The sequence below is a fragment of the Tachyglossus aculeatus genome, chromosome 14, assembly GCF_015852505.1.
Source record: "Tachyglossus aculeatus isolate mTacAcu1 chromosome 14, mTacAcu1.pri, whole genome shotgun sequence".
In the NCBI taxonomy this organism is placed as follows: Eukaryota; Metazoa; Chordata; class Mammalia; order Monotremata; family Tachyglossidae; genus Tachyglossus; species Tachyglossus aculeatus.
In genome coordinates this window covers 20434169-20455289 of record NC_052079.1, presented here as the reverse complement: position 1 = coordinate 20455289, position 21121 = coordinate 20434169, and the positions used below count along the sequence as shown (strand labels likewise).

The following is a 21121-nucleotide window of genomic DNA, read 5'->3' as shown; positions in this document are numbered from 1 at the left end:
GCCTGTGAAAGACACTGAGAATCTGCCGCCAGGGAGAAAGGAGGGGAACCAGAGAGGACAGTGTCAGTGAAGCCAAGGTTAAATAATGTTTCCATGAGAAGGGGGTGGTCCACAATGTTGAAGGCAGCTGAAAAGTTGAGGACAATCAGGATAGAGTAGAGGCTGTTGGATTTGGCAAGGAGGAGATCGACGGTGACCTGAGCTTCCATGGAGTGAAGTGGGCAGATGGAGAGAACTGGGGAGAGAAAGTAGAGGCAGGAGGTGTAGACAACTCGCTCGAGAGAGGTAGGACAATGAGGGAGCAGTGCGGTTAAGGGAAGGTTCTTTTAGGACGGGGGTGCATGAGAATCTTTGAAAGCAGTTTGGAAGGAGCCATTGGCAAGTGAACATTTGAGGGTGGGGTGGTTGGTTACGGCTCGTAGCCAAATGACATTTTACCTAATTTCCCTTCTAATGCTGAATTCAGTTAAACCAACATTCTCTGATGTATTTTTCCATCGTAACTCTAAAGTTGTAACGATTGTATTACTTTTGAGAAGTACTTTTCATCTTCTGAACGCTGTTTTCCAAAGGTTCGGTAATTTGAGGATTCAGATTTTCTTATTAACCCAAAATGGCCCTGAAAACTACACTAAACAAAATGTTTGCTAAGCAGTAGCCAGCAGCACATGCAATGTTGTCTTTAAAGATGGATAATGTAAGAATTGTGAGTTTGGAACTAATTTAACTTTTTCATCTTGTTGGGTATTTGGTCATATAGAAATGACTGTTTTCTTTTCTGCCTCATTTGCTGAGTGAAGGTCAAAAGAATGATGCCGTATTGGTACAGATGGGGTCATTAGAGAGAATTATCTTCCCATAGAGATAACAAGCCCTTGACAGTTGAAAAGTGCTTTTATATTGAGTGCTTTGATAATTCTCTGCTAGCAGCTCTTGGCCTTGAAAGAGTTGTTTAACTTTTCCTGGGCAAATGTGAATCATAAAAGCACTGCTGAAAAGTAATGGAAAACATGTTTGAGGAGATCATCTTATGGCTGCATTTTGGTTTTGCGTGTGTGATCAACACTTGCTTACCTCTATTTGAAGAGAAGATTTGTTGTTGAGTTTCATGAGGTAAAGTATTTTAAAATCGTAACCCGCCTTCCTGGCTTCAAATCTAACTTTCACCAGGGAAATGTAATTTTTACGTCAAATGAGATCCCTAGTGGGTGAATGTCGTGTGCTGTATATCCATTGCACAATTTTATGCAAGTGAGGCTGGCTCTTTACAAGGTGTTTATAATGGAGTAATAGTCAAGATGAAAGAGTCTATTGCTCGTGGTCCTGGTATGTGTACTTTACAAATGAGCAAATTGAGTCCAGACCACAGTTAAGTGGCTCTCTCTCTCTCTTTAAAAAAACGAAACCTGCAGGTCATCCTCGGAGTGCTTGGATTCTGCTTTAAATGTCCTGGCGCGAGCATTGGAAAACAATAAAGAAAATCCAGAAATTTGGTGCCATTACCTCAGGTTGTTTTCAAAAAGGGGAACCAAGGAGGAGGTGCAAGAAATGTGTGAAACAGCTGTAGAGTATGCCCCTACCTACCAAATTTGGTGGACTGTAAGTAAATTTGGGTGGTTCTTTGTTGTTTAATATAGTGCGACCATGCAGTGGCATATAGTGGGCTGTTCATTCTTGGGGTGTCTTGTGAGCTGTATCAAAATAGATTGCTGGCTGAAACACAGAAGGTTAATAATTGTGCTATTTAAGCACTTACTATGTGTCAAGTGCTATATTCAACTTTGGGGTAATAATAATAATAATTTTGGTAGTTGTTAAGCACCTACTATGTGCAACACACTGTTCTAAGCACTGGGGAGGATACAGGGTGATCAGGTTGTCCCATGTGGGGCTCACAGTCTTAATCCCCATTTTCCAGATGAGGTAACTGAGGCACAGAGAAGTTAAGTGACTTGCCCAAAGTCACACAGCTGACAAGCGGCGGAGCCGGGATTTGAACCCATGACTTCTCACTCCTAAGCCCGGGCTTTTTGCGCCGAGCCATACGACATATTATATTATGCATGTTGCATTTGGATTTGCACTTTTTATTTACCATTCCTTTAACCTCAAAGCGCTTATGTACACATCCTTAACTTGTTTACATTACTGTCTGTTCCCCTTCTAGACTGTAAGCTCATTGTGGGCAGGAAATGTGCCTACCAGCCCCGTTCTCCCAAGCGCTTAGTACAATAAGCTCTCGATAAATGCAGTTGATTCATTGATCACCCTATGGGAGGATCCATTTTGCAGCTGAGGGAAGTGAGGCACAGAAGTTGATTGACTTACCCAAGGTCACACAGCCGATACGTGGCAGAGCTGGGATTAGAACCCAGGTCCTTTGACTCCCAAGCCTTGCAGCTTCCCACAAAGGGTACATTCTTGTTACCTTCAAATCCTAGAAGCCTCACAAATAGCAGTCTACCCAGGAAAAATAGAAATTCAGTAGGAAATAATTTCACCTATGTGACTTTCCTATAAGGACACTCTGAGACTTGTGCACTGTGTATTTCCCAAGCGCTTAATACAATGCTCTGCACACAATAAGTGCTCAATAAAAATGAATGAATGTTACAGTTTTTGCAGCACTGAAGCAGCAGAACATTTTTAGTGTTAATATGTTCAGGTTATTTCAGGTTTCGATGGCAGATTTGTTTCAGATATTTATGGCATTAAGCCTTTACTATGTGCCAGGCATTGTACTAACTGCTGGGGTGGATAGGAACTAATCAGGTCAGACACAGTCCATGTCCCACAGTGGTGCTCACAGTCTTCACCCCCATTTTACAGATGAGGTAATTGAGGCACAGAGGAGCCAAGTGACTTATTGTAGTCACACAGCAGACACGTTGTATTTACCCCTGGATTAGGGATTAAATGCCTCGGCAGCGTCATCCCTTTTCCCGTTGCCCCTCGGCCACGCGATTTTCTGACCGAAAGAGCGATCGGGTCAGTGTCCTTACCGCCTTTTGGCATCCTAAACAATCCACAGCCCCCCGCCCCAGTTTGTGAGTAAACAATAAGAAGAGGTGGTTGTGCTGAAACTTTTTAAGATTACCCAGATATTGATTGGTGGTGATTTCAGATGAGATCTCATTTTTGAATGAGTTCAGATCCATTTGAATGAATTCAAATTTTGAATGAGTGAGTGCCCTAAAGTTTTCAGCTATAATGAAATGATCCAAAATATGTTTGTGTAGTTCCTGAACCTAGAAACGACTTTTGATGGAAAGGATTATGTATGTGGAAGAATGCTGCAGTTCCTAATGGAAGCCACCGAGAAAGAAAAGTCCGACCTCCTCTCCTTTCAACTTTTGGAGACGCTTTTCTTCAGAGTTCAGCTGAGTTTATTCACTGGAAAACACCAAAATGCCCTTGCTATTCTACAGGTGAGTATTGGTGACTCGAACATCTGAACGCATTTTAGGTTGGATATTTTGACTTTAGTTTTGTCATTTTTATTTCAGCTGTGCCTCTAGTACTGTTTTCTGAACTCATCCCTCTAGGAGAAGAAAATCTTACCGGCCAGGCCAAATAGTACTCTGCCCAACTGCCTCATCTGTCCTAAATTTACAAAATCCCTACACTGTACAGGTATAATTAGAATTCTAAGTCAAGGTGAACAGCTGTGTTGTGATGGAGGAATGACTTATTTTTTGCGAAATATGGAGAATAAAACAATTGAGAAATAACTCGCCTCAGTGCAAGGAATCTTCAGGGAGCATTTCCCTCTAAAGACCTTCATCAGAAGGAAATTTACACCAATCTTGAACTTCAGCGTGACTTAACATTTCTTTCCTTTTCTTCCAGTGGCAACAAATTCTCAATACTGAGGCACTTTTGAATATACAAAATATATTTTTTCTTGAATTTCTTAACTTCCAAGGTAGTCAGAAATGTATTTAATCGAAATACTACTTTATGGTTTTTATTATGGAAAAAAAATCAGCCAGGTCCTTTATGAACATTCTCTTTGAAGTAACATGGTTTTGAATTCATTGTGGCTGGAAGGGAGTTGTCAATCATTTTCCTTTATTTTTAGTTTCTATTCCTTAAATTCATTCCTAGGTGCGTTGTACTCCTGCACTTTTGATTACCCTCGTCTAGTACATGAGTAATCTTGTTTTCAGAAATGACGATAATCATCTTTTGGATTGAACTTTCATTTTTTCCACAGAATGCTTTGAAGTCAGCGAATGAGAGAATTGTGGCCGAACACCTTACGACGAGTGACCGCTGTTTGGCTTGGCTAGCCTACGTACATCTCATTGAATTCAACACTCTCCCTCTGAAATTGTACGATCCAACTAACGCCAATCCTTCAAGGATTGTTAATAAAGAGCCATTTTTAATACCCTGGCAAACAGTTCAAGATGTGAAGACCAATCCTGACATGCTGTTAGCTGTTTTCGAAGGTACGTCATACGCATGTGACTTGACCTTGGAATTTCTCACCGTGTTTATTTGTAACAAAAATGGGCCCATTTCTAAGCCCGTGCATATAAGGAACATAAATACGTGGTTGGCCAATGCCTAAGCGAACTAAGTGTCTGCTGGAAAATATGGGTTTTGAGGGGAATTTACAGGTGTGCGTTTCCAAAGTGGATCATAATTGCAAACGGAGTTACTATGTAAGGTGATGAGGACCCAGACCACGTAGATAATTCTTGTATCCTCCCCAGCGCTTAAAACAGATAATTTTTCTGTTTGTTGTCATGAAGCTCGAGGGCTCCCTTGTAAATAGAAAGCTGTAGAGCTGCAGAATGTAGTGTGGCACTTCTGTGGTACTAAGGTCAATGCCATTTTGGTGGCGTTTAGGAAGGCCAGCTAGCGGGCAATGAGAAGCGCTTCCCGTATTACTGTGGATGTCTCCGAATTCAAGCAAGTCATAGGGATTGAAATTTCGTTGGAGATTATTCTGTTCAGCTTTCAGCGGCGGGCGTTTGTTTCTTGGGCAGATGCCGTCCTAGCCTGCACCGATGAAAGCCTTTCAGTTGCCGAGAGAATCGAGGTCTGTCTGCCGCTCTACACAAATATGATTGCTCTCCAGCAGCTTCTCGACAGGTAAAGCCAAATTCACCGAAGTTACAGTTTCCCGAAGCGGAGCTTTCCGGTACGCATCTTCCAATGCAATCCCTTTGGCTTATAGGGGCGAAGCTGCCATGGAACTCTGCAAATCACTGTTGGAGTCATGTCCCGTGAATTGCCAGTTGTTGGAAGCCCTTGTCGCTTTGTATTTGCACGTGGACCAGTATGACAAAGCTTGTGCAGTGTGGCTTTCGACATTTGAGAGCCACCCTCAGAACGCACAGGTTTTTTATCATGTGTGCAAATTCCTGATTTTGCAGGTAAAAACCGAGATCTATTCGGGTTGCCGATTTGCTTCTTATATACGATTACCAGGTCATGCTGTGGGAAAGGCATTTGACAGTGGCAGTGGTACTTATCGAGCATACTCGCCTTTGTCCATTTCTGGCTAGCTAGAGGGGGATGCATTAAAATGGCCTCTGACCCCTTTTCCAAGAAGCTCCCCTTTAAATCAGTTTCCTAGTTATTTTCAGGTCGGTTAAGCCTGTATTTAACTTCATATCGTATTCTTCAAATTAGCAGAATATATATGATATGCATCTGTTTATAGGATCGATCAGACAGTATTCCTCCATTGTTGCGAGAGTTTATTGCACCATTCTTTGAACCCGGATTCGAGGAGCATAACCCCTTAGATCTTTTCCGGTAAGTTTGCAGATTCTTCTACAATTAAAATACATTAAGTGATTCAGGGCCCAGCGAGATTTCTTCAGGGCCCAGCGCTTAGAACAGTGCTTTGCACATAGTAAGCGCTTAACAAATACCAACATTATTATTATTATTATTATTTTCCTTATGTGATACTGTTGGCGGATGGCAAATGCCACTTTTGAATTGAGAGCTTTCAGCAGTTTCTTGGAAATGGCCACTTCCTTTATAGCCCTCCTTGGAGGCACAAGCTACAGTTTCTGAAATCACTGCTCCAAGGTCTCATGTCCCCGCACCTTAGGAGACGCAGCAGGAATACGGAGGCTGAGGGGATGAAAGTTGTGAGGAACCGCAGAAATTCCGGAAAACCAGGCACCCCTGGTACTTATTGCAGAGTTCTGATGGACCAGGCAAAAAGTTTTGCATGTTACCCATAGGGAAAGGGGTTTGCTGGTATGAAAAACACCCCCCACAACCTAATAATAATAATAATAATAATGATGGCAGTTATTAAGTGCTTACTATGTGCAAAGCACTGTTCTAAGCGCTGGGGAGGTTACACGGTGATCAGGTTGTCCCACGTAGGGCTCACAGTCGTCACCCCCATTTTACAGATGAGGGAACTGAGGCCCAGAGAAGTTAAGTGACTTGCCCGAAGCCACCCAGCTGAAAAGTGGCGGAGCCAGGATTTGAACCCATGACCTCTGACTCCAAAGCCCAGGCTCTTTCCACTGAGCCACGCTGCCCCTCCCCATGGAGGGAATTCTGGAATGGTTCTAATTTCCTATCCTTCTGAGACCATTATTTGTCCTTGACGAATGCGTTCAGCATGTTTATGCCTGCTTCCTGTGCCGCTAATCTACAGAGGGAAATGGCGAATTCCGAGGAAGTGCTTTGCGCACTTTGGAAATACAGAACCGTGACAGTTCCATGAGGGATTAGGAATAGCACACAATTCTAGGAATTCAGCTCGTTAGCTGCATAAGGAACTCTCTATGGAGCAGTCACCTTTCCCAACCAGTAGAGCCCCATGTAGTGCACCTCAGCTCAGAAAGAGTTAGCAGCCTTCCCCAAGTGCCTAGTTTCTTTATGGGGCGCTGGGAGAATTGAGTTAAATATTTACCAAAGTAGTGGCGTTACAAAAGACTTTATTTTTTTTTTTTTGTTATTGTCCATAATAGCATGTGGCATCTAGAAGGGGAGACAGACATTAAAATAAATTGCAGATCTATAAAGTACAGATATAAAAGATATGTCCATAAGTGTGGGGCTAGGGGTGCAGGTGGGGTGCATATTGGTTCATTTATTCATTCAATTGTATTTATCGAGTGCTTACTGTGTGCAGAGCATTGTACTAAGCGCTTGGCAAGTACAATTTGGCAACGGATCGTGCCTAAGAGGTTGAGATCCAAATTCAAAGGAAGTGCGAAAGGGAGAGGGTGTAGCGGAGTTAGACCTGTGTTGTAATTCTGGCTCTTCCACTTGTCTGCTTTGTGACCTTGGGCAAATCAGTTAACTTCTCTGGGCCTCAGTTGTCGTCTCTAAGATGGGTTTTACCACTGTGTCCAACCGGATTAGCTCGTATCTACCCCAGTGCTCAGTATAGAGCTTTGCACAGAGTAAGCGCTTAACGGATACCTTAAAAAAAAGCCGGGGTGGAGGGAAATGAGGACCCAGTGGGGAAGCCTTTGGAGGAGATGCGATTTTAATAAGACTTTGAAGATGGAGAGAGCGCCGGCCTGTCAGATGAGAAGGGGAAGAGAGTTCCTGCCCAGAGGCAGGATGCGGGCAAGGGTTCGGTGGCGAGAACGATGAGATTGATGTACAGTGAGTGGATTGGCCGTAGAGGGATGTTCTGGCTTGTGTAGGAAATCAGCGAGATAAGATAGGAGGGCTCAAGGTGATGGAAGGCTGTAAAGCCATTGGTAAGACGTTTCTGTTGGATGTGGTGGTGGATGGACGATCTCTGGTGATTCTCAAGTAGTGGGGAAGCAGACTGAACGGTCTATAGAAAGATGATCCGGTCAGCAGAGGAAAAGTATGCACTGGAATGGGGAGAGACAGGTCAGCAAAGACTCTATTCCCTGTCACGCCTTACAAAAATAATCTTGCTCTGCCTCAAAAATCAGTGGGGAGCTCAGGGGAAGGAGAGAATTATCGTGCGAGGGAATACAGTAATTTCAGTTCCTAGACCAGTTGATGTTTAATTGCTCTCAGAAATGTCAATGGAAAGCTGGTTTTGGTATCATTTGGTTTGCATTTAATCTGAACAAGAGACTTTCTGGGGAGGAATTTTGAAAGGCTTTATAGCGCCCATTTTGTGGAGCAGGAATGTTTGTAGAGGAGGACTTGGCTTAAGACCTGGTCTTTCAAAGGGTTTTTATTCCCCCTCCACCTATACATTTTGGTTGGGTTGTTTTGCAGTTTAATGCAAAGCTGTTTGATTAGAAGTAAAACTGTCATTTGGTGAGAATGTATTATTTCAGGGATAGTCATTTGTAAAACAGTTTGATATTAGGTATGGATTTGCCTTCATTGTTGGATAAGCATTATCTATAAAAGTGTGGGTAGGATCAATTTCTTCCATTGTACTTTGTTGATTTGGGGTCTAAGGAGACAGCAAGAATAGTTGTTTGAAAATAGGTTCTAATTTCGATTTTGGCAAGTGTTTTGTCTTTCTGAGCTACACGTGAAATTTCCGTTCTCCCTGAAGTATCCCATTCCTCAAAAAATCCAATACTGATATAGAAGTAGTTGGCTAGATTTTTTTTTTTTGGTTCCCTGATTCCAAAACGCAAAAGATCGTTCAACTAATGAAGAGTATTCCCTTTCTTTACGTGGAAATTTAAAAAGTGCATGCTGCTCTCTTGTGGTTGATTTGAAGGATGAAATAGGGTAAAAAGATTAGAACTAGAGAACATTTTCTGGTAAAAAGGACTAGTCTCATTTAGCCACCTTTTCTCTGTGATAATGCAGCAACAAGCTATTGTACAGGCATCGTGATGTCTAGTTATGGAAGTGCGGCTCTTAAGTGTTTCATATTAGCTCAGACCGGCTCTCGCTTTCAAAATGTTTACGATTTCTTTTTATACGATTTATTATATTACGGTAGATTGGAAATCATTTCAGACCTTAGTTCATGTTCTTGTTTCAGGTATCTCTTGAAGGTTCCAGGGCAGTGTGACTTTCCATCACCTTTAAGTAAAGGAAATTTCGATGATGAGATGTTGAATCAACAAATCCCATATTTGTGGCAAATTTACTGGTGAGAGATTATCTAGCCTGAAGTGAGGAAATGTATAACGCCTCTTTGCTGAACATAAATGTTTAATGCATGCCTTGTTTTAAGAATGTCAACATGTAAGTGGCTTTACAAAAACAAAAAAAGCACAAAATAATTCCCTAATGTTGAAGGTAAGACTTCTGATCTGACAGTTTACGTTTCCTCTTTCACTGAAATGATCTGTCTTTCAGTTAAAGCGTTTCCTCTTTCTCAGCTCATCAAGTACACGTCCAAGTGAGAGGCGGGCCTAACTCATTTCCTTTTTAACTTTAATTTTTTCACAACAGCCTCTGTCAGTCTATTCACCCAAGCACCGAAGGGGCCGTAGATGCATTTGAGGCCGCTCTTGGGGCAGTCATGCGATCCAAAACGGTACAGGACATTTGGATGGAGTAAGTTCTGTTCCCTTGTGAGAATAAAGTTTTGGCGGCGGTGGGCTGGGCGTGGGGGTGCGGAAGGGGAGGACTTGCCCGGTTTCATGGTAATCGAACGCATCTTTTAATACTTCGGAAGCACAATGTTTAATGTTTTCTTTATTTTGGCAGTTATCTGGTCTTTGCCAATAGCAAAGCTGTTGGATCTAAAAATAAAGTCCAAGAGTTCAAACTTTTCACTGATTTAGTGAACAGATGCCTGGTTACGGTCCCCACCCGATACCCGATTCCTTTTAGTACTGCTGATTATTGGACCAACTATGAATTTCATAATAGGGTAAGACAATGTATGTAACTTGTTGCAATCTTAGGTGCAAACTCTTATGATACGTGTGTCTTTGCAGACTGCTTTCACAAACTTTGCATGCCATCCGAATAGACGTTCTTGTAGAATCCATCTGAGCTTATTGAGGTGTGGGGGTCTGTCTCCAGAAGGAAGCCTCATCCCTCCCTCTCCCCAAGACTTAATGGGACAGGGAGGAGTTGGCTTCTTTCTTGCCCCCCAGTGCCACTTTCGTACCATCCCACCTCTCCCTTTTCCCTTCCTTTGAAGCACATATCATCCACTTCTACCACCCACACTCCATTTATTTGTTGGCATTATCTACCGCCCCTCAGACCCCCGTCCTCACATTCCTTCTCTCCCTGTCCCTAAACCGATCCTCGGAAGCTTCAGTATCCTTGTGGAGGTTCCTGATGATGATGACCTTCCAGCCACCCGCTTCCCCTCACTCTTCAGCTCCATCGACTGTCTGTTCCACCCCATCTCACCGACAATGATGCCTGCTCTATCTCACCGTTTATGGAAACTCTACAATCCCTGAAATTCCACTCTCTGACCTGCCTTTTTTCCCAGCCCCTCCAACCCGTGCGGATCAGTCCTGTCCCCCCACAGAAACCTCTGGTCTCTTGAGCCGTCCAATTTTCCAGCCGTCATGCCCCCTTAGGTCGTCATACCCAACCTATGTGCACTGGATGCACAGATCCACACCCTCAACTCTGCGCACTCCGCTGAACTCAACTTCCTCTGTCCCTCTTTCATTCACCCCCACAGTGCGATCCCACCGCTCCCGTAAGCCAGCTGCAGAGCGCTACGAGCGGAACCCAGACATCTCAGGCCCACCTCGTTCATCTCAAACTCACTCTCTTCTGCCTAAAATCAGCCCTCTCCCCCATCCAGCAACGCGGCTTCTCCACCCATATCGACTCGGTTGCCCCTTGGCTACGCGACCTGTTTCGGACCGTTTAGCCACTTATTGATTCACTTGAAACCATCGTGTGTGATCTTCCTAAAATCTTCCCTGCTCTTCTCCAGTCCCACACTCTTCCTCTTCAAATTTACCCCCTCCACCTCTGCCTCCGACCCCATCCCATCGCACCATACTAAAACACTTGCCCCCTCCGTGACCACCATCTTCAACCAGTCACTTGCCAACGGCTCCTTTCCCACTGTTGTCAAACCTGTCCATCTATCCCCTCTCCTAGGAAAAACCCTCCCATGATCCCATGGCTTCTTCCAGTTACCTCCCTCCAACTCCCTCCTCCTAGCATTCCTTTTCCAACTCCTACTGCCTCCACTTCCTCCCCTCCAGTTCTTTTCTTGAATCCTGCATTATGGCTTCCCCCCTCTCCAGTCCAAGGAAACTGCCTTCTCTCAGGTCACCGATGACCTCCTTGCCAATCCAGTGGCCTCTACTCCAGTCTAATCCACCTCAACCGCTCAGTTATCTCCAGCACTGGGGACCTCAACGCTTCTCTGGGCAACTATCTAACCTTGGCTTCACCTCCCGGTTCCCCTCCTGTCTCTGTACCTGCTCTTTCTCAGTCTCTTTTGCGGGCTCCTTGTCTGCCTCCCATCCCAGAACTGTGGGAGTCCTGTCAAGGTTTACTTCTGTGCCCCCTTCTATTCTCCATCTACACCCATTCAGGGGCAAAATAGGGGGCAGGGCGGGTGAGGAGAGTGTTAAACGTCCGAAACAGCCGCTGCGGGCAGTGGGCAAGCAAGTCAACAAAGGTGGAGAACTATGTTGCTGTGTGGAGGAAAGGGCAGATATAAGCAGGTGAAAATGAGTTTGAGATGAACAAGGAGGGCCTGAGATGTCTGGATTTCGCTAGCTGCACCCCACAGCTCGGTCTTCTCATTCTGTTCTCCATCTAGACCCATTCCCTTCGAGAACTCATTTGCTCCCATGGCTTCAGCTACTGTGTCTGGGCAGATGATTCCCAAATCTCCACCTCCAGCCCTGACCTTTCTCCTCTCCGCAGCTCGCACTTCCTCCTGCCTTCGGGACATCTCTATTTGGAGGTCGCCCCGCCACTTCAAGCTTAACCCTTCCAAAACAGAACTCTTCTTCCCAGCCAAATCCTGGCCTCCCCGCAAATTTCCATCTCCGTGGACAGGGAATGTGTCTGTTACATTATGTTGTACTCTCCCAAGTGTTTAGTACAGTGCTCTGCACATGATAAGCACTCAGTAAATGCAATTGACTGATTGACACTGCCGTCCTCTCTGTCTCACAAACCCGCACCCTTGGCATTACCCTCAACTAATCTGTTACCAAATCCTGTCATCTCAACCTTCACAGCTTCTCGAAAATCCACCCATCCCTTGCCATCCCAACTGCTATCTTGCCGATCCAAGCTTTTACCCTCTCCCACATCTGTCTCCCCACTCCAGGCCATATTTCATTCTGCCGCCCGGATAATTTTTCTAAAAGAAGTTGAACCCACAACTCCCCACTCTTTGTAAACCTCCAGTTGTTGCTTAATCACCTCTACACCTCCCTACCGTCAACTTTAAGGCACTCAGTCGGCTCTCAGTGTCCTTCGATACGTTGCCGATCTACTATAATCCAGCCCACACTTTGCTCCTCTAACAATGCCCTACTCACTGAACTTCAAATCTAATGTATCTCGCCATCGACCCCTTTCCTTTGTCCTCCCTCTGTCCTGGAACCCTCTCCTTCTGTCATAACCAGCAGTCCGCCACTCTCCCCACCTTCCAAGGCCCATTTATAATAATAGTGATGGTATTTATTAAATGCTTACTATGTGCAAAGCACTGCTCTAAGCACTGCGGAGTTTACAAGGTGATCAGGTTGTCCCATGGGTGGGGGCTCAGTCTTCACCCCCATTTTACAGATGAGGTAACTGAGGCCCAGAGAAGTGAAGTGACTTGCCCAAAGTCACACAGATGACAATTGGTGGAGCCGGGATTTGAACGCATAACCTCTGACTCCAAAGCCCGGGCTCTTTCGACTGACCCACGCTGCTTCCGTGCTTCAAATTACGTCTCCTAGCGCACAAGCCTGGGGGTCAGAAGGTCACGGATTCTAATTCCAGCTCCGCCATGTGTGCTGTGTGACCTTGGGCAAGTCACTTCACTTCTCTGGGCCTCAGTTACCTCATCTGTAAAATGGGGATTAAGGCTGGGAGCCCGATGCCGGACAGGGACTGTGTCCAACCTGACTGCCTTGTATCTACCCCAGCACTTAGAACAGTGCTTGACACATAGTAAGCGCTTAACAAGTATCATAATTGTTATTTTTATTGTTCTTATCTCCTCCAAGAGGCCTTCTCTGATCAAGCTGTAAGTCCCCTATCCGCCCTCCGTTACGCCCTCGATCCTCAGCCCACCCTCCAGCTCAGTAACATTTAAGTACATTTTCTTACACTCTACCATTTCCCCTATTGGTTATTTATTTTAATATTTGTCTCCCCCCTCTAGACTGTAAGCCCCTTGTGAGCAGGGATTGTGCCTTCCAACTCCTTTGTGTTGAAAGAGCACGGGCCCGGGTGTCACCGGACCTGGGTTCTAATTCCGTCTCCACCAATTGCTCGCTACGTGACCTTGGGCAAGTCACTTCTGTGCCTCAGTTTCTTCATCTGTAAAACGGGGATTCAGTACCTGTTCTTCCTCCTACTTAGACTGTGACTCCCATGTGGGACAGCAACTGGGTCCGACCTGGTTAACTTGTATCTACTCCAGCGCTTAGAATAATGCTTGACACATAGTAAGCGCTTTAACAAATGCCATTATTATTATCATTACTATTTATTTTTTTTTCCAAGCACTTGAGTCCCTTTTAAACAATAAGCATTCAGTAATACCATTGATTGGGTAAAATCTGAGAGAGGGCCTTTATCTTTGCACTATGACTACCATGGTCCTTCCTTAAAAATAATTCCTCACCCTTTCACCAACAAAAAATATACATATGTACGCTTCTCTCTCTCTCTCCCTCTCTCTCTCTCTCTATATATATATACACACACACATACACACATAATATATAAGAATTGACGAGTTTATATATATATATATATATATATATATATATATATATGTAATAGCATGGATAAGTTTCAGGATCTGTTCCTATTTTACATTAAGCAATGTCCAAATGGCTCAAAATGCCTAAATAAGGTTCTTACAAACTTGTATATATATATATCCATAAAATTTGGGTGGGGGTTTTGAGGTGAAAGGGTAAGGAATTGGTGTCAGAATGTGGAAACAGCTTTGATTGCTAGCCCTATTAGAGTGTTAACTCCAGGTTTAATCCTACAGAGCATTGCACTCAAGAGATACCCTTCCTACTGTTGTGGACGATATTTCAGTTTTTGGTGTTGTTTTTTTTTCAATGGAAGGGGAAGTTTTTAAATTTTCTACTGAGGCACAGAGCTCAAGGTTGGATTTGTAATCAGTGAAAAATTATTCTTTATCCTTCTTTCATGGAACTCTTTATCCAAGGATTCCAGCCACAGTAGTTGTTAATGCTCCTTAATGTCAGCGTCAAGCTCCTTATAAACCAAATGGGAAAATATGAGCTTTGCCATTTAACTGGAAAGCATGCATCAAATCGTGGATTCAGGAATGGAAGTAACTCTGAGCACTAGACTGGATCACTCCTTTTACAGAGCAGTATCCAAATCACAGCCCACCAGTCTTAAAAACTGACTCTAGGCAATGCCCTGGGCTGAGGGAAGAATGGCATTAATTCTTGGTTGAATTTTATCAGTAAAACACATACCATCTGAAAGAACACTTTGTCTTTGTGGTCAAACTCGCAGGTAGTCATTTACTAATTGCCTTCATTTTTGGAACCTGCATTTTCCAGGTGATTTTCTATTATTTGAGCTGTGTTCCGAAGTCCCAGCATTCCAAAATCTTGGAACGATTTTGCTCTACGATGCCTACCAATTCTGGACTTGCACTAAGGTAAGGGAGTATGGAAAATTGTCAAGGTGCTCCTCTCCTAGCACTGTCCATGCGTTTAAGGAGATGCGTGGGTTTGATGGCTTAACTCGAGAGCAGTATAATTAAGTTTTGTGTAGTTAGAAGATTTGATTTTCTCTACACCTCCCCTTTTCCCCCATCATCCCCCCAACTGGGTCTTCTGTTCCCAGGTGCCACCTTTTCATTTTTGGACCCAGAGCAGGAAAGTGGGATGAGGTTTTAGGAAGAATGAGTATGGGAAGGCCCAGGCTTCATTTTTGTACCTTTCCAAACCCGATTGGAAAACTTTGAAGTCTTGTCAGAGACCTGGAATGAACCATCCTGGAGCCTACTTCCCTAAGTCACCCCCAAAGGACATGGAGTGAATGTCTTTGTTCTGGCCTTCCTTGTAACCGGGAGATGATGAATTCCTCCATTGCAGTCTCTTGGAGCAGGAATAGGAATCTTTTTCAAGCTTCCCTGGAGGTCTTGAGATTCACAAATTTACAGTAAATGCATTCCCCCTACTTCCCATTGAATTCAGCCCAGTTTTTACCAGCTTCTGGTTACAGGTCTTGGAGGTGAATCCAAATACGAGTGCAGAAAATGTTCCAAAACATTCACACGCGTTGTGTGAGGGAGTGGACTTGGAGCTCCGTAAAAATGTCTTGGATCAAGGTTCAACTCCTTAGGGTTGTCCTTTCCATCCAGTGGCCTAACAAGAGCTAATAGTGGAGGACCTAGAGTGGAGTTCATAGTCTCACTCATGGTCAATTCACCACCAAAAGCATTTGAAACCTAGAGGTTGTTAGTTAATACGCAGGGAGTGAAAGAGGGCAAAGCCAGACCAGAGGCAAATGTTAATGTTTTTAATTTATACAGCCTCAATTCATACACTTGGTAGTAGCAGTCAGATGCGCCCACTCCTCTATGGCACAGGGGCAATAGCCTCCACATTGTTTCGAGGTAGACACCCAGCCTTGGTAATCAAACACTCAGTACAGTGCTCTGCACACAGTGAGCACTTAATAAATACCATTTTTAATACAGTTTACAATAAATGCAATATAATCCTGGCTTGTGAACTCTTAACCAGGCCGATACCCACCCAGTCTCTGTCCTCTCACTTAATCTTTGCCCCCCAGACTCAAAATGAAAAGTTGGCATTTATGGCTAGTCCTTTTGAAGTGCCTTCTTTCTGTGTGTAAAGCATTAGAGTGAGATTCCGTGGGTGAGAATTAGACCCGCGTTTAGCACTCACGGGCTGGTTCACAGTCTAGAAATAATGATGGGGATGGGTTTAGTGACAAGCACTTAAGATGAAACAGTAGAAATTCATTCATTCATTCAATCGTATTTATTGAGCACTTACTGTGTGCAGAGCACTGTACTAAGCGCTTGGGAAGTACAAGTTGGCAACATAAAGAGACGGTCCCTACCCAACAGCGGGCTCACCGTCTAGAAGGGGGAGACAGACAACAAAACATATTAACAAAATAAGATAAATAGGATAAATATGTACAAGTAAAATAGAGTAATAAATACGTACAAACATATATACAGGTGCTGTGGGGAGGGGAAGGAGGTAAGGCGGGGGGATGGAGAGGAAATGCACAAACACCATGAAAGACAAGGCTCAGTTTGGTGGCTTCGTTGCGCAGAGTCCAGCCACAATCAAAACCTTCCCAGGCTTCACGCTGCTGCTGCTGCCGCCGTCGCCTCCACCTATAAATCCCTCCTCTTCCCGCTTGCTCGGAGCATGCGGGAAGTGAGGGTCAGGATGTCCCTATTGGGACAGCAGGAGTCCCTCGTGACCTTTGCTCAACTCCAGTCTAGAAGGCAGAGGACCCATGCTCAAAAGGGAGGAAAAAAAAAAAGCTTGTTTGGACTATGTAGGATGTGAGTAAGTTGTCGATCCTTCTCAGCAGACCATTATTTGGGTTAATGTTTGCCCACATTCTTCTTTATGCCCCTCTTGATTCTTCTAATAAAAGATGGGGAAAGAAAATGTCAATTTTCCTATTGTTCTGATCCACTTTGTACTGTAGTCCGAGGAGCATTTATGATGTGTTCTCTCACTTCCGCAGAAAATGTAACGTCCGTATTCACTTTTTAGATATGCCGTGTATTTTTTAGAAGCTTGCATGAAGGAAAAATACATAGGTAAAGCAAACGCTTGTGGAAAATTTGAAGGGTACGCCGTTGCTTCTGTCCTGGGGCAGAGGTTGGAGGTGTGCCTTCCTGCCAAAGAGCAGCAGATACCCACTCGGCTCGCTGCCGGGTTTCTCGGTTGATATTCCTTGGTGCCGTCTAAGAGGGCTTTTGGGGGAAATAAAAGATTTAAAACCTGAAGTCATTACACGAGACCCCTTTCGGTACGGGGATGGTGCGCGATTTCAATGTTGCGTTCACTTTTCTGAATGTACTTCACAGGCTCCTCCAGCAAGAATGGGAAGAGGACAATGTTCAGATTCTGAAACTGCAAGCCAAGATGTTTACGTATAATATCCCAACATGCCTGGCCATCTGGAAAATGTAATGCAACAATCATATAACTGTTTTCATAGCCATAGCTTTTGTTTGTAAGGTTTGCGACGCACAGGTAAACTTGAAAATGGTGTTTTCTCGGTCTCTAAAAGGATTCCCCACCCCACCCCACCTCCACCCCAGAATTTGAGTTTCTCAGCCCTGGCTGATGGGTCCAAATGAGAGGAAGGGTTAGGCCCTGCACTTTCCGGGAAGGAAAAGATGCAGAGAGAGCATCTAATCCCACGTGTTTTGGGGAAGAATTTCTGCTTTGGTGTACATTACATGGTGGTTTTTCTCTAGTGCTTCTCTGCCCCTATTTTAAGAGGCCTTAGGACCTCTACCCTACATTGACCCTCTTCTCTAACGCTGTCTCATTCAAGCAAAGCTGTTAAAAACAATTGTTGAATTTTTCTTTTCACTATAGGTTCCCTTCAGTTGGAAGTTAGATTCCTGTTCCTTTCAGGGCGTTGTGCACCCAGAAATCAGTATTGTTCCAGCAGGGGCATCGTATTATGTACCAAGATATGTAATTTTTTTTTCCCCTTTTTTATATTCCTTCTTTCTCAGAGCCATTGCTGCCGAGTGCTTTCTAAAGGGACAGAGAGAGGTAAGCGGCTGTCGTTGACCGAACGGCTCCTTTTTAAACTGCATTTCAGTAGAGAGCAGGAACTACCCTCGGTCTTATCTCTTAACCCCGAATTTTAAAGAGAAACTGCAGGGTTAACACTCTGTCTTCCACTAAATTTGGGGAAATGGAAGTCAGAACCCCGTGTGGCGTCTCAGTAGCCGTGACGCATCTCGAGGTCTAATGCGTATTGGTTGTTCTCTGAGGGAATGGTTTATTAGACCAAATGGCAGTCTGTGTTGTCAGAGTCTTTTTCTTTTTTTATTTGCCTAGGTAACGTGGAGTTGACATTTCTATCTTCCAGGTCCATCATTTATATCAGAGAGCCTTTCAGAAGTTACCTCTGTGTGCAACACTGTGGAAAGATGTAATGTTTTCACTTTTTGTTTCAACTCGATGCTTGCGAAAAAAAATTTTCTGCATTTGCCATGTCCATTGATGTGGTAACGCTCAAGCCGGGCCTGGGCCTGACCTGTCCGCTTCCCTGTCTCTTTGCAGCAACTCTTGTTCGAAGCATCAGGAGGAGGTAAAACTGATAACCTGAGAAAACTAGTTTCCAAGTGCCAAGAGATTGGAGTCAGCCTAAACGAGCTCTTAAATTTAAACCTTTCCAAAACAGAGAGCAAGTATCACTGAACACTGCGTGCAGTCAGGCCTGTATAGCCTATTAATAAATTGCCAAAATCATTCGAATGATTCTTCGAGATTAGGCTGATCCCATGCCGAGGCCTGTGTAAGACAGAGGCCCGCTCTGGTGGTCCGATCAAATCCTTGCAATCTGTTTGTCCTTGAAACGGGAAGCAATGAACCTAATCCTCTCCAGTTGGATAAATGAACTCCCTGTTTGGCTTGCTTCTGAGTCCTGCCAGATTCTCATAACATCATGTACGTAAGTATAGCTCATCCAACTGACTGACCTGTATTTTTATTTTATTCCTTTTATTTTCCCCCTCCCCTCCCACCCCCCCACCTCCCCTTCTCCCTTCCCTTGTGTTGTGCTCTTCCCGATTCACTTACCACACTCTGGTGCTCAAGAGATTTGTGTTTGGGTTAGTTTCCCGGGGCTGTGTTTACAGTACAAAGCGAGCAGTCCCCTTTTGCTTTTCCCTTTTTGAACCTTTTGAGATTCTGCATTACAGGATTTAAACCCAAAGCAGCCAGTCGTAAGGAAAAGTGTAACGGCTTTGGCCCCAAGTCTGCTAGTTACACTTGAAGGCCCTAAGAGGGTTGTTTACTGCCCTTTCTGCATTCTGGACTCATTGCCGAGACTGTTCCACTTGAAGAGTAAAGAAACTATCGCAAATGCCAGTGCATCAGAACCTAAGAGTGGTCGATTATCATGTGCAATTTTTTTTGTAAAGAAATTTTAATTTATAATAAAGTTTAACAGTTTAAAGAACAGTTAATATTTGAACTGCTTTGTACTACAAATTGTTGATACACAACTATTTTGAATATAAGCTCGCTTTCTCGAAAAGAAATTGCTGTCTTTGTTATCCGTGCACTTTTTGCCAACTTGGGGAAAGGGCTGGCACGTTATTCGCTTACCGAAAGCCAAAATCTCACTAAGAGGACTTTTAATGAACGGAGAGCCCCTCACCGAACCCGCTCAGCAGTGCCGTGTTATTCATTCATTCAGTTGTATTTATTGAGCGCTTACTGTGTGCAGAGCACTGTACTGAGCGCTTGATTATTACTGTTGCAGCAAGACCGGGGCAATTTTGAAAATGGATGGGAAAATCCGTCGTCAAAGAACGGTTTCCTAGGCTAGGGCTGAGGCTGCTAGAGTGGGAGCCGTAGTGTTTGTTGAGTGTTTATTGAATACAGAGCACTGTACTAAGCGCTGGGAAAGAATACACAGTTGGGAATAGTCGCGTGACTAGAATTGTCTGTTTTTCCTAAAAACTTTTTCCTTCCCCCCGGGGTTTGTTCATTCATTCAGTCGAATTTATTGAGCGCTTACTGTGTGCAGAGCATTCATTCATTCAATCTTATTTATTGAGCGCTTACTGTGTGCAGAGCACTGTACTAAGCACTTGGAAAGTACAGTTCAGCAATAAAGAGACAATCCCTGCTCACAACGGGCTTACAGTCTAAAAGCAGTGCGGCTCAGTGGAAAGAGCACAGCCTCTGGGTCAGAGGTCATGGGTTCAAGTTCCGGCTCCGCCAATTGTCAGCTGTGTGACTTTGGGCAAGTCGCTTAACTTCTCTGGGCCTCAGTTCCCTCACCTGTAAAGTGGGGATTAAGACTGTGAGCCCCCCCGTGGGACAACCTGATCACCTTGTTACCTCCCCAACGCTTAGAACAGTGCGTTGCACATAGTGCTTAATACATGCTGTCATTATTATTATTATTAGTATTAGAAGGGGGGAGACAGACATCAAAACAGGTAGACAGGCATCAATATAAATTAATCGAATTTTAGATATCTACCCACCAAAGCAAGTCAACAGGCATTAGGGTAAATAAATAGAATTATAGATATGTACGTATTTAGCAATGTTGTGAAGACAGAACTGATGCCATTATTCTTATTAGAAGGGGGAGACAGACAGCCATCAAAACAAGTAGGCAGGCATCAATATAAATTAATCGACTTCTAGATATATACCCACTGAAACAAGTCAATAGGCATTAGGGTAAATAAATAAGATTATAGATATGTACGTATTTAGAAGTGTTGTAAAGACAGAACTGACGGGATTTGGTTACTCTTTCACTGACTTAGTCCCCATGTTCAAGATTGTCCCACCTCACCTCCCCTTTAGTACGACACATCCAGTTTAAGCCTCTTGGCCTTGCGTTGTGCACAGTGTCGCCACATCCCTGCCCCAAAGTGACCGTCACCACTGACCACGTGCGCCAATTTGTACTTCCGAAGCGCTTAGTACAGTGCTCTGCACATAGTAAGCGCTCAATAAATATGATTGATGATGATGATGATTCAGTTCATTTGGGAACCAAGTGACGCCGAGGGAAGCCTACTTGTGGGTTTGCCACAATGAATTTTCTATTTTTAAACTTCAAAAATACTACTGTTTTGCAAGCAGCCTGGTGAAGATTTTGGGTCATTTTTTTTTTCTTGGGAGGGTAGTGGAGGGAGAGAAGCAACTAAAAGCTTTATTTTGCCAGATTAGAGCGGCATCATTCTCCATAATAATAATGATGGTGTTTAAGTGCTTACTATGTGCCAAGCACTGTTCTACGCGCTGGGGGAGATACAAAGTAATCAGGTTGCCCCATGTGAGGCTCACAG

The 21121-nt window shown here is 44.1% G+C and overlaps 1 protein-coding gene across 1 annotated transcript in view; it reads left to right on the top strand.

The window, feature by feature from the left end:
- The window catches only part of ZFC3H1 (zinc finger C3H1-type containing), a 62035-nt gene extending 43484 nt beyond the window's left edge, over positions 1–18551 (top strand). Inside the window, exons 24-37 of the mRNA XM_038756055.1 lie at positions 1413–1599; positions 3240–3428; positions 4217–4454; positions 4998–5103; positions 5189–5387; positions 5678–5772; positions 8930–9040; positions 9346–9450; positions 9604–9769; positions 14613–14713; positions 17144–17245; positions 17807–17846; positions 18169–18231; positions 18363–18551. Of these exons, the coding sequence (XP_038611983.1) occupies positions 1413–1599; positions 3240–3428; positions 4217–4454; positions 4998–5103; positions 5189–5387; positions 5678–5772; positions 8930–9040; positions 9346–9450; positions 9604–9769; positions 14613–14713; positions 17144–17245; positions 17807–17846; positions 18169–18231; positions 18363–18500 (1840 nt within the window). The 3' untranslated portion in view covers positions 18501–18551. The remainder of the gene's footprint in view (positions 1–1412; positions 1600–3239; positions 3429–4216; positions 4455–4997; positions 5104–5188; positions 5388–5677; positions 5773–8929; positions 9041–9345; positions 9451–9603; positions 9770–14612; positions 14714–17143; positions 17246–17806; positions 17847–18168; positions 18232–18362) is intronic.
- The last annotated feature ends 2570 nt before the right edge of the window (positions 18552–21121 follow it).